At 39.2% G+C, this 13,053-nt stretch overlaps 1 protein-coding gene across 4 annotated transcripts in view; it reads left to right on the top strand.

Moving 5' to 3' along the window:
* Positions 1–10,648, top strand: part of SLF2 (SMC5-SMC6 complex localization factor 2) — a 30,077-nt gene extending 19,429 nt beyond the window's left edge. For all 4 annotated transcript variants that reach the window (XM_050339218.1, XM_050339225.1, XM_050339232.1 and 1 more), the window contains 8 exons: positions 749–925; positions 1,481–1,578; positions 2,260–2,347; positions 2,858–2,989; positions 3,780–3,857; positions 5,445–5,531; positions 6,921–6,989; positions 8,150–10,648. In XM_050339218.1, coding sequence (XP_050195175.1) covers positions 749–925; positions 1,481–1,578; positions 2,260–2,347; positions 2,858–2,989; positions 3,780–3,857; positions 5,445–5,531; positions 6,921–6,989; positions 8,150–8,185 — 765 coding nt within the window. In that variant the 3' untranslated portion in view covers positions 8,186–10,648. The remainder of the gene's footprint in view (positions 1–748; positions 926–1,480; positions 1,579–2,259; positions 2,348–2,857; positions 2,990–3,779; positions 3,858–5,444; positions 5,532–6,920; positions 6,990–8,149) is intronic.
* The last annotated feature ends 2,405 nt before the right edge of the window (positions 10,649–13,053 follow it).

The raw sequence follows: 13,053 nt of genomic DNA on the forward strand, positions 1-13,053 counted from the left end.
TGCTGGCTCATATTTTTTATGTTGCCTCAGTGTTTTAATGCAGCTCTCAGGGTTATGTGATTGGTCCCTGGGCAGGGCAAGGGGAATGAGGTGGGAGCTCACGAAGGGCAGGTGGAGCTGTGATTGGCTTTCCTGTGGAAGTGAGCTGTTAGATCCATGCATTGTGTCCCGTAGGCTGGATGAGTGCCGGTCACACTTCACAGGCCAATTCCCTGTGAATAAAGTTGTATGGTAAAAATGCTGATTTTATAACTGATTTCAGTGTTCCTTGTGGAAGTCTCTGAATCCTCCTGATCATTTGTTTAGAGATTTTTTAACTATAAAATCTCATAGTTCAAAAAGAGGCACTTGGAGTATTTCCACTAGAGACAGAACACGTATCTCTTGATTAATTTGTGTTGTCATTTACACATTCATCCTGTATTGTAAGTATATGTGATAATAACTGGGTGGGGAAAATATCTTGATTTATGTTTTCATATTGGTGCATTTAGAAAATCTGTGCAGTAGAGAAAGATTACTGTCTGGGGAATATTGCCATTGTTCCAAAAAATGAGCCTCCAGCAGGTATAAAAGAAAACTTTTGACTGCTTTTACCAGGAGATGGGGAGAGTTAGTACACAATTGTGCAAAAATAATACATCATTTGAGGTACTTTTAATGTGAGGGTGGAAAGCTAAAGTTCTCATCATGCTTCAAAATAAGCTAAACCAATTTCAGATGTTAATACTTCATATTTCTTTTAAAGTTTCTAGATTTCTGTACAACAGTAATTCAAGATGGATATACTGATGAAGAAATATGGCTGCTGCTTCTGTTGCTATTTAAAATAAGCTTGGAGAAACAGCTGAAGCGAGTTCCTTTGGTAGATCTTCAGTGCCTTTTTGTAAAGCTTCTGATGAGTATAAAAGACTGGGATACAAAGGTAACTTCAAAAATTAGTTGTACTGGATTTGTGAAACTGCAGCTTCTGCTTTGAAGTTTTCTTTTTTTTTTTACTTGACATGTCAGAAAAATACTGCTTGAAAAAGTAATACAAAATTTTTGATAATACCTATAATAGAAAAATTTGAAGCTTTGAGTTTGTGTGAGATTTATGAAGTGGGTGTGTACACTGAGAGGGTTTTTGTTGCATGACGTGCTTGCCTGTCCACTTTTACAAGAGGACTATTGTATTTATCTTAAGATTGTTTACTAAAATAGTTGTCTATTTAAAATGGCTCTCTGAAAGAATTAAGACATTATTGCACTAAGCTGCTAAGATGTCATTAAAAGCAATCTGATCTCAACTACCGTACCTAAAATAGTATTTAGCAGACTTAACTCCAGGTGCAATGCAGAAATCTCTTTATGTGCATCACAGGCTGGATCAGTTCCTTTTATCCCTTATGGTATGTTTCTAGGGAGTAGATGTATTCCTTGGAAAATAAAGCAAACGACCGTTCTTCAGTCTCAGGATGTTTTGTTGTTCTTTTTAAAGATGCCCGAGCTCTGTGTGGCAGTGAGTGAACTTTCTGGTCATCACCATAATCTCCTGTGGCTAGTTCAGCTCGTGCCAAGCTGGACAGTGCGTGGACGGTAATGACACTGTAACCTCTGAAATGTGTAGGATCTTTAACAGCTGATTTATCTGTATAAGCTCAAAGTCTGATAAATGCAATTTATCAGATTGTACAGGTATTACATGGCACTTCAAAAAAAAAGTATTTGTGTTTTCTCGTGTGATACTGATGTCTGTGCAGTTCTTGGTGTGCATGTTCAGCTTCCTGATCACCTCTGCTGTGAAAAAGGGTTGTTAAATTTTATATGTTGTTTCTGGGCTGCACGTTCCTGGTACCCTAGAGTAAAGAGAGCCTTAACTTCTGTATTCTGGCATCCATCACCTACACTAATTCTTGTCTGAATGACCAAAAATTAAATTTTCTTTGGGTGATTCACATCTACTTCTAAGCATCACTCTGAGTTCTGTATCTTTGAAATTAATACATTAGAGTGTATCTGAGCAAGGAGAATTAATTGGGTCATCCATTTCAAGTTTAGACACAAGTATCTAGCAATGTGTACTTGTGTAGAAGCTAAGGTACTTCTGTTTTACTGGCCTCTTTACTAGTTTAATAGCACCTATATTCAGAAAACCCAGTTTAATGGTTGTAGGCAAGTTTATGTGTAGGGAAACCATGCATAGCCTCATATACTTTGTAGAAACAGTGTGGATTTGAGAAATTCTATGGGAAATAATTTTTTTAAATTGTTTTTCAGGGAACTAAGACGACGTCTTAGCCTAGTGATAATTTCAAAGCTTCTTCATAAAAAGCATATAGAAATACCTGATGACACTGACAAGCAGGTACTGCATATACATGTTGTGTTTATATAACTTAGAAGTTTAGAAAACTTATATTGTGTATTTGTGTTTTGTGTTTTATGTTTTAATATTGTAAGCCTCTTTTCAAGACATTTGCAAAATTACCAATTAATAACTTTCCATTTAGATTAGTATTAAAAGTAGATTTGCATATGTGTGTAATCTGCATGTTCTGCAGCTTGTAAGTGCAGTATTGTTTGTGCCTAAACATCAGTTTTAGACATTGGAAAGAGGTCTACAGTTCTTTAAGTCTTCCTTCCATATTCATGTGGTGACACTCTTTGTTTCATAGGTTTGAATTTTTAATTGAGGCGATGTACAAACATTTTAGTCTGTAAATAGTAAAAAATTACTCAAGGCAAGAAAACTTCCTTTTTAATTAAGAATCCCTTTTCTGTTCTTGTCTTAATGGACAAATAATGTAGTGGCACTCGGTTTCCAGTTTTCTGTTGCCAGTAAATCAGTCCATTTTGTTAATGTTTGTATGTGTAGATGTCTCTTCTACATCAGTTTGTGGTGTGTATGAAACCTTCTGTGCTACTGAAGAAGATGAGAAAGATGAGAGAAGGACTGGAGGAGCAGAATGCCTATGAAGACCACGTTAATGTAGAACTAGAACAGGAGGTATATAGCAAATAGTGGTTTTTTGCATTTGTCTTTTTATGCATCTTCTACACTTTTGAGAATGTTTCTTTTAGTTTTTGTTAACTGTGGACAGTTCTGTACATGGAACTGAATGTACACTACTTTGTTGCTGTTCATCTTTAAAATATTATTCACATTCAGTTTTGATTATAGTCATGGAGGAGGGAAAGAAGTAGCACATGATGGAGGAGCTTGTATTGGGCTGTTTTACAAACAAGGAAATGGTCAGATTTTCTGAGTCACATGGATTTCTTGAGTCCTGACTTCTGTAATCAGATCCTCCATCCCTTCTGATGTAATTGGTGGAAACTGTTTGGTGCTGAGCCAGACCTTCACCTGCAGGCTTCAGAAAGATATTTATGGATCTTTCATTAATCTTTTCTCATAAACAAGTGTTACAAAGATTTAGTATTTCTATCCATATAAAAATTGAATATTGGTTTGGTTGTTTGAATGTTATCGTGGAATCTCTTAGCAAGTATTTTGATCTGGATGTAGATGATGGGAAAATAAAGCCAACTGTTGAATTTAATTTCCAGTTATTAAAACCACAGGTTACTGAGGTTACTTATGTAAAACACTATAATACCATTTTAAAATGTTTCTAATACATGGATATACTGTTTCCAATTAGTTATTTAGGCAGATGTGTAGACCATTGGCCTGGCTGTTGGAGGAATCATTCCAGAAAGCAAAGATGATGCTGTTTCTAGATGTGAAGAGCTATAATGGTGCTTTGACTGCTAAAGCTCTTTTGATTTCTCTCCAGGCATACTACTTAATCTACGTCCTCCTTCATCTAGTCAGTGAAGCCAGTTTCTTTGATGTTGTAAATTCTGATCAACGGGTAAGTAACTTCAGTGGCTAGACCTTTAGATTTTAAAAGACTGTTTATCATGCACACTTGGTCTGTTTTGGTAAGAGCTATCATGTGATCACCGTGGATAATAGCACTGGGGGAAACTTTTGTTCTGAGGCAAGGTAAATGCAGAAGAGCTTGCCTGGGCTTACTGCAGAGAAAGAAACCTCTTCTGTGTTTTTGTGAATAGAATTACCTCAAAACATAATGCTGTGGATGAGCAGGCATTTATTGTGTTAATCGTTCTCAGAAAATATCTAGAGATTAACTCCACACAGAAATTCTAAGAAGTCAAATGATCCTAACAACTTTTGAAGTAGGATTGAAATTTTTCAATCTAGAAAAAAAAACACTTTAAAAATAGCTGGTAAAATGTGTTCAAACACATTACAGTTTTCTGTGCTGGAGTGCAGCCATGCAGCAAGTGAAAGCTAGGACTGTAGCTCTTCTCTGTAGGTAGTTCCTTTGTGCTGTGTGATGTGAACATCTGTTAAGTAATGCCTTCTGCTTAGCCTCTCAGTAATCCTGTTCAGATTTCTGTGACCACTTGCTGGGAGGTGCAAGGTGTTTGTGTAAACCTTCTGTCCTGTGGAATCACTCTTGGCTTTTAAGAAATGTGTCATATGAACTGTTTGAGAGAAGTAAAGCAGTAATGTTTGTTACATTTGGAGGCTTAAGTGTCTCAGCTGCTTAGATTTGTGGAGGACTTGATCTTTTTGAGATTTTTTTTTTAATGTCTCCATTTCTTAATGAAGAGAGTCTATTATTCACTGACCTGTTAGTTTGCAGGTGGCCAGAGGGGTGTGGCTGAATTTTGTGTGGGCTAGACTTGTGTAAAATCAATCTAGCTATTTCAATCCTGGTCCTCCTCCAGTTAGATGGGGTAAATTGTGGTGGCCTTGAGACACCAGCACATGTTTATAAATAGAATTTCAGCGTGTCTCACCTGTTCTGCAGAGCGGAGACTCTTTGCAGCTGTTCAGTGAGAGACTGAAACCAGGAACTTTATGAAGAAATTAACAGAATGTGGAAGACCTTGGGAGTCATCATCAGGAGATTATGATATAATAATAACTGCTTTATTAAAGTAATCAAAAATTTAGAGACAAATAACAGATCAGCACATAAGCCTTGGATATATTTTACCTGCTCAGCCAATTCCTACAAAAGAAATTACCTGAGTCATCATTACTGAAAAGGTTATTTTTAGCTATTGTAGCTTCAGAAATTTTTTTGCTGATAAAAGATGTGAATGGCACCGCACTGTGTTTGCTACTTTGGGGACAGAAAGGATTTGCAAATTAGCTAAAAAACTTAAAAAATTTGTGATGTATAGCTCTGCTGTACTTTGAAATTATTTTTAAAAACACTTAGACCTGGTTTACCAGGTGCACACGAGCAACTGACAGAGGATTGTGTGATCTTGTTTTCTTTCTTTTCCCTTTCCTTCCTGTGTATTTCTGAGAAAAAAATCAAACCAAAGCATATAATTTTTGAAATTCATATAATATTTGAATAAAACTTTTAGTATTGACATGGAGGATTTAATAGCTGTACGCTTTTATCTTTATTTAGCAACACATACTGAAGCTCTGTCGTGCCTTAGATAGGTACGTAAAAGGTGATATTAGGGAAGATGCAAGGCTGTTTTATCGATCTAAGGTAAGACACAGAAGTTGATATATTTTGTTTTGGTCTGGGTTTGCATGTTTTTTAGTGTTTGTGATGCTTGTTGCCTCATCCCAGCCCTGGAAATTCCAGGAGTTCCTCATGGGTTTGGGTTTTTTTCTGTTTTCTTCTATCTGCACTATGTCTTTGCATGTGCTAAATAAATGCCCATTTTAATTCACTGAAAACATTCCTTTTGGGAACAACAGGACTCTTAACAGCTGTAAAATATGAGCTTGTCTTTCTTTTAACCAGGCATCTCAACTTCTAGGCCTACAGAGTTGCTCTATTTCTTTCTGTGGCAGTCACTGATAGCTCATTCTAATTGGAAGAGCAGAGCCTACATGCAGGGCAGGATAACAGAGGACTGAAAAAGTAGCCTATCTTTCATGAGTCTCTATTTTATCTTTCAAATGAATGAGTTAATTAAAAACGTTGTGGCTTTGAGCCAACAGTGTATGTGACGCAGCATCGAGCTTGGACAATTGCCTTTTGTTTGCTTTGTGGCGCGGGGCTTACTAGTGGTAGTCCTAATTTTGTGACCTTCATGCTTTGCATGCTGTCCTAGCAAAACAAATAAATCAGCTCAGTGATGAAGTGTTCAGCCTCAGCTTTGAAAACCCTTGGCTTCTGCAGCTTTAAATCAGACCTGTGCAGTTGTGTGCTTCCTTACCTCTCAAGAAGATTCTTTTTTTCTTATTCAGCCAGCTTAGTCGAGCATGGATCCTTTTAACAAGTTAATTACTCTCGCCTTGGATTGTTGTGACTCTGGCCACTTTCACTTTTGTTTCTCTTTGCCCTTGCATTGGGAGAGGAAAATCTTACTCAGGTTTTCTCCATCACCTCGTTTATGTAATAGGACAGTAACTTCCAGAGGATAGCACTGTGCTGGGTTTTTACACAGCATATGAAGCATATCTCAGTGTGAATGGCCTGGATTGAACACCTGCTTGTGATTGGCTATGAAAAAGCACAGTTTATGTATACAGAATTTGTTTCAGAAGCAGCCAGTGCTGCATTGTTGGCTTTTGTGATTGCAGTTCTAGGCACAGTCAGACTGGTGTAACAAACCTCAGTTATGCAAAGATGAGATGATGTTTGGAGGGCAGAGGTTTGCATGGTGATTCCAGACATTTAGCATGGGGACTCATGTGCCTCTAATGTGTTTGTGTGGAGTACATGACTTTGAATTCAGAGTCCCAAATTACAGGGACCTGAAGTTGAGGTAGTGATACATTGTGCCAGTAAAGTTGTTCCCTTCCAGTAAACCTTGGATGTTGGGTTATCTGGGGTTTTATGAGTTTGAGGCTGGTGGGGAAACAAAGGGTATGATTTGGGCTTTTTTTAACATAAATGGCTGAACTAACCAATCTGAATTTGCAGGTAAAAGACTTAGCTGCTAGGATACATACCAAATGGCAGGATGTGATACAAACCACTCGGCTTACTCAGGTACTGTAATGAAACCTTTTTCTCTCTTCCCACATTGTGGAGTGCATTTAACTCATTTTTTTACCACTTGAAAATAGCATGTTTTTTTGAAGAGATTGCTTTTTTTTTTCCCTTCATAAGTGGCATGGCTGTGGAATACACTGACATATATTAGAATAGATTTTAATTAAAATTCTTACTTTGCCGGCTTCAGTAAAACCAAGATGTCATCTTCACCCTTAAAAGTGACACTTTTGTAAATGTGTACGTAATACAGTGAAATGCTAGTACTGAATCGAGTCATAGGGCCTGTCTCTGATTACAGTTATTAACAGATGCTTCAGAAAGGACATTGGGGCAGGAATGAAGTGATGCACTTCCTGCTGTGGTCTGGCAGCGTGTGGCTTCAAGACTACTTGAGTCCAGGGTTTCTATCCGCATATGTTTAAGGGCTTTTGATAACCCCTTCCCTTCTGAATGTGTAAAATTTAATGCAATGATTAGGCAAAGCCTTTCATGCTTCGTAGAAGCATGCAGTAGTAAATAATGCCACGATAAGTCTCTCCAAAATATTTGCCTTCCTGACATCTAGCTGGCCTTGGTGAAATAGATGGATGATTTCTAGTGATACCTAGAGCTCAGAGCCATTTCCTCCAGCCTTGGCTTCTAAGGTTTCTATTGTAATGTGATCAGACCAACTGTTTGAGTCCTGTCTTGAAGCATAAAGCTATGTGTCTTGGAAAAGCTTAGCTTTCCAGTAATGAGGGTATAATTTACATAAAATTTAAATGGTGCTTATATGCTTAGTATTGATTGCAGTTAAAAACTGTGTAATCAACCATTTGTCTGTAAAGACTCGCAAAAATGTGCAAAAAAATACGTTGTGTGTATTGTGTGTGATATTTTTTATTATAGAGGAGGAGGGAATGATAGTGTAACTCATGGCTGCAGAACCTGCTTAGCAATTGATGAAAGTCGATAATGATGCAGCTCTTTCAGAGCTGGTTTTTCAGAGATATCAGGGGTTGATTCTCATATGGGAAATTGGCAAGTGTGTCAGAATAAAATTCTAGGGCCTTGCAACACAATGTGGTGCTCCCAAGCTAAGCACCTGCCTAGTCTACTCTTTTCTTCTGACATTGGTTTTCTGACTTGTGTACTGATTTGTTTTTACTCTTTAGGGAAAACTGCATGACTTCTGGGAGCCAGATTCATGAAATCTTTCCTAGTTCAGGGAAAATAACGAAAAACTCTGAAACCAAGGAAGATGCAAAGTGAATGAAGCTTCACCTTGTTTGGAACAGAAGAAATCAGTCACCTGAGTTAGAATTTGAACTTGATTCAGACAGATACTAGAAACATGAGGATCTAATTTGGTTAACATTGGCTCTTACTACAGATGCTCTACTTCTGAAAAATTAATGTGGGTAAACTGAAAAAAACCCACATCCATTTCTGTAGCCTTCTCAAAATTGGCTAGAAATATTTTACCATGTTGAAAGCTGAGGGAAGTTTTCTTGTTTTCATTGTTAATCACAAGACATATTTGAAAACAGCATGTATTAATTTTCTTGCCAGCACATACCTGCAAGCATTGTTTTAGGTTGTCTGGGAAAGAACTGCCCTGTGATATGGAATGTGAGTTCAGAAAGAGCGTTAGACCTCCCCTGAGGTGAGGAAGTGGTTCGGAACTGGGCTGAGTCGTGCTAATCTGCAAGGCAGAATTGGTATGAACATCCAGTGTCTCTTAAAAACACAAAATACAGCAGTTGCACGTGAACCAAGTGACAGCTCTTTTGTTCACTTGAGGATATAAACAGAACTCAGAGTGGTTGTGTCCAAAGAGTTCAAGTGGAAACTCGTTTCCTCTGGCTGTGTTTTATCAAAGAACAAATGACATTTGCTACAGTGAAGTATCCATTTTAACTTACCTTTCTCATCTTCAGGCATAAATTTATGCAGTGAATGTGACCACACAGAAGTGTTTCTATAAGACTGAGATATAAATGAGATCTTATTACACCACTAGTGTATCTGACTTCACTTCCTATTAATGGCGAAAATACTAATCCTAAAATATCAGCTCAGTGGAGATTTGAGATGAGCATTTGGCTCACCCGTGTAAAAACTGTGAAAGCCATATGATGTCTAAATTCCTTGGTGTGAAGTCCTGCTGCACACACAATATGTGCTCAAAGCTTCAGGAGCGTTTATGAAATAATGGAAGCTGTTTGTGGAATAATGGAAGGAAGATATGATTTGCTTTTGTGCTCTCTGTGCAAATGCTATCATTTAAATCTTACACTGTGGTTTATTTATAGGATGGATGTATATAAGAAGAGAAAGTTAGGGTATTGAGTAGAAGCACTAACTCAGATTCCCTTAGCAAGATTTTTAATAACATCACCATGTGCATTTTATAATACTGTTTCCTTTTAATTCTTGGAGATTACCCTGTCTTGTATGATAAATTCCCTATGGTAAGAATGTAAAATAAGGCTAAAAAAACCCTGCCAACCACAAAACCTTCAAATTTCTTTATGTATAATTTATGTAAAGGAATGGGCATGTCATATAGGAAATTTAGTATAAATTTGCAAATATAATACGTGTTTAGTCTTTCATTTCAAGTGTTATATAGTTGTGTCAGTGCCATCTCTTGCTCTGCCTTTGATAGCTTATCTGCCTTCCCTCTTGTAGCAGTTACTTTGTTGAATATATCATATGAATATATCATATGTAATTTTATTAACATATTTTTTTCCACTAACGTTGTATAAAGTTTAAAAAATGCAGAATGTTTACTGTGTTTAATGTGTATATATTTTCTTACCATGTAAAGTTGATGTTGCTGTCCTGTATATTTTGGAGAAGGAAAGGGGAGGGGTTTAGATGAACAGCTTTTGTACTGCAGTTCAAAGCACATTGAAACTGCTGAGGTTTTTTTTTCCACATAAAATAACAACTTTGATATTTACTTTTATTTAACAGAACAATGAAAAAATAAAACCAGACATGCCTTTGTAATTAAATGTCCCTGGACGAAATGGGTATTCCTCAGCTCTGTTTCACAAAAAGATGGCTGCAGGTCCTATTTTGGTCTTAGGGCACATGTTACAATTCTAGGGTTCACAGCTGATTAACTTACTATAAATGGAGACAGTCTTGAAATCATTCTCAGCTCAGCAAATCCTGTGTTTTTGTGCTTAATGGCCATGGATACGTTTATATATTCTAGCATTTTCCCTCTCTTTCCCCCTCCTACTTTGTCTGGACTTCTCTTCCATCTGTTTCATAGCTGAGAAGTAATTCTCTGGTTGCTGAAGACTAGACATGGGTTGAATTAGGACACATGAGAATCCTTACAGAGATGATCCCAAAGCATCACTACGGAGTCTTTACAAGGGACTCCTGGCAATGAAATGGCAAAACACAAGGGCAGCAAGTTTACCAACTCATTTGTTAGCCCCCAGCCAGAAGTTACACGCATTGGAAAAGGCTGTTAGCACAATAAAGGTCTTGACTGCTTTGTTTGTCTCACAGATAAGCATTTTGCACTGAGATCTATCTTTTGATACTATGTTGGCTGTATTAGGAGCCATGTAATCTCATTTCATGTGGAAGTAGGTGCACTTTATCAGTAATCACAGAAAACATTAAAGGCTGATTATAAAAATAAACGTTTGTAGCCCTTTGCCTTTTTTTTTTTTTTTTTAATTTTTATTTTCTCACAAGCTTCTCTGTGGCTTAAAATAAACACTTCTGGTTTTAAAGTTTTAAAAGAAACCTGCCAGTGAAACTATTTGTGCATCTCATATTCTCACTGTTCCTGTTGTGGAACTTGGTAATGGATGGGGATTTCAGAGGTGATTAATGACTTGCAGGTAGGTCTGGCTGAAGGTCAGTAGGACACTTCATTGATGCAGTGGCTGCAGGAACTCTCTGAAGTCCTTCAAGCTGATGATTTAGTTGAGGGTGTCTTTGGGAAAAGCAGGTGACTGGAGCAAACACCTGAAGTGTGGTGTTATTATTGGTGAAGCATCTGGTTAGATTGCTGTGAGGGCATTTTAGAGGTCGCATTTCCGTGGGGAAAAAAGACCATCTTTTAATACTGAGGGATGGATACTGCAGTGTTAATTTTCTGAGCACAGACAAGCCAGGTCTGTCTCGGTTAAAGGTGCCTGTGCTCAGCACTGTCCAGCAGTCAGGTCTGGGTGCCTGTGGGCCGACACTCAGGCACGTGGGCTGTGAGAGAGGCTTTGCTGTCTCATGGGGATCCAAGCAACTACTTCCAGGTAGTCGGGTTCTTCTGCTGACCCTGTCCCTAGCAGGAATACTACAGCTACAGTACTAACACTGGTCTTGTATGTTTGTTTTCTTTCCCAGGAGAAATGCGTGTATAGCGTAGTATCCCTGGCATTGGGGTTGTATTTTGGTTTTTTGTTTGTTTGCCTTCCATTGGCTTCTAATGTTTGTGTGACTTTTTGTTTCACTGGAAAGGGCATATCAGAAAGAGTGCTGCTGGAGATGACCCTCCTAATTTTTCTGGGGTCTGATTCTTTGGGTTTATGAGCTCTTGGAAAACTTCTTGCCCAAGGTTCCCCCGTGGGAAACACTGCACTCTGCCAGAGAGGCAGCTTTTATTACTGACATACTAGTGCTTTTTCCTGCATCCTGAAATAGAGAAAAGGGGACTCTTGGGACTGGCTGACATGGGGCAGAGAAGAGGCTTGATTAGCTTTTAGGACCCTGGGCCACTGCTGAGGGGATCCCTTGGAGTTCCCAAGGATCTGCTCAGAGAGGTCAGACAATCATTAGTGGATTTAGCTCATTCCTTCTGGTTTAACTTATCAGAGTGCCCTCAGTGATGTTCAAATGCCATTTTCCCATCTTCCCCCCAGGCTGTCAAATACCTTCATGTTTTGCCTTGTGGATGTTTTGCCAGCTTTACTGCTGGGCCTCTTCTTATCTCGTGTTGAAAAGGGCTTTCAGTGCTGGAGAATGGCGTGGGCTGCTGATGGGGAGGATCCTAGAGAAAGTAAATTCCTCGAAGGGCTTCTCCTTGTGGAGATGCTTTTAGTTTTGCCTAACTGATGCTTTTTTCAGCCAGTGCTTCCTCGCCTTTGCAGTCAGGAATTTGAAAGGGAGTGTTTTATCTGGTATCAAAAGTAGGGCTGGGTGGTGAGAGAAGAAAAACATTTGCATCTTTCCATCTTGATATTTTGGTCTGGATGTTGAAAGCCAGTCCCAATATTTTCAGGCTGCTTTTAAGTGGCGTTCGGATGTTGTACTTTTTTGAATGTCTCCCCTGTCTTTGTGTGGTGAGCTGCTGCTAATGTTTCACCTCCTTCAGCTTTCCTGACGCCTCCCAGTTCCTTGTAGGGAGGTCATAGGGGAGGGGATGGAAACTCCACTGGAATTCGTTGTCATCAAGGCAACGTTGCCATCAGCCTGGAGGGAAACCTAAAGCTTTTCAAGGCAGGTTTGGCCTGTATGGTATGTTAGGGTGGATAAAGGGGCCATTTTTACAAACCCTCCTCCCAATGCTTCCATTTGCGTTTGCATTTGTGGCTGCAGCTGCCTGAAGCCAGGTGAGTGATGTTCCTTCCCTCTTGCAGAGAAGAGCAGAAAGGGTAAATGGATTTATTCTGCTTTTGTGCTACGAGGGGAGTCCTCCACCTGAGCAGTGAGTGCTGCGAGCTGGGGCTTGGCATGCAGGCTCCGTGGCTGTGCCTCTGGGTCTCAGGCTCTCCTCTCGAAACCTGCTTGGAGAAGAGGCAGGAGCAGAGGGTCCCTTTCCTCTCCAGACTGACCAACAGGCTGCAGCTGGAATAAAAACAATAGCTTAAAGCTGCCAGGCACAGCGGTGGGGAGAGGGTGGCTAGGCGTTGTTTCGTGCTTTATTGACACTGCTGGCTTCTATAAAGGCAGTGTAAATCATGCAGGGCAGCCACAGGCTCCTCAGACAGCATCATTCAGGCTCTCAGACAGATGGATCTGCTTGCTGGAAACTGAGACTGTCCCATTTGCCCTAAGCCAGGCTGCGGGGATAGGCCTGCCAGGTGAGGATGACGAGATGCTGGCA

This window comes from Myiozetetes cayanensis, unplaced genomic scaffold, assembly GCF_022539395.1.
Source record: "Myiozetetes cayanensis isolate MyiCay16 unplaced genomic scaffold, myiCay2020 scf10, whole genome shotgun sequence".
NCBI classification, from domain to species: Eukaryota; Metazoa; Chordata; class Aves; order Passeriformes; family Tyrannidae; genus Myiozetetes; species Myiozetetes cayanensis.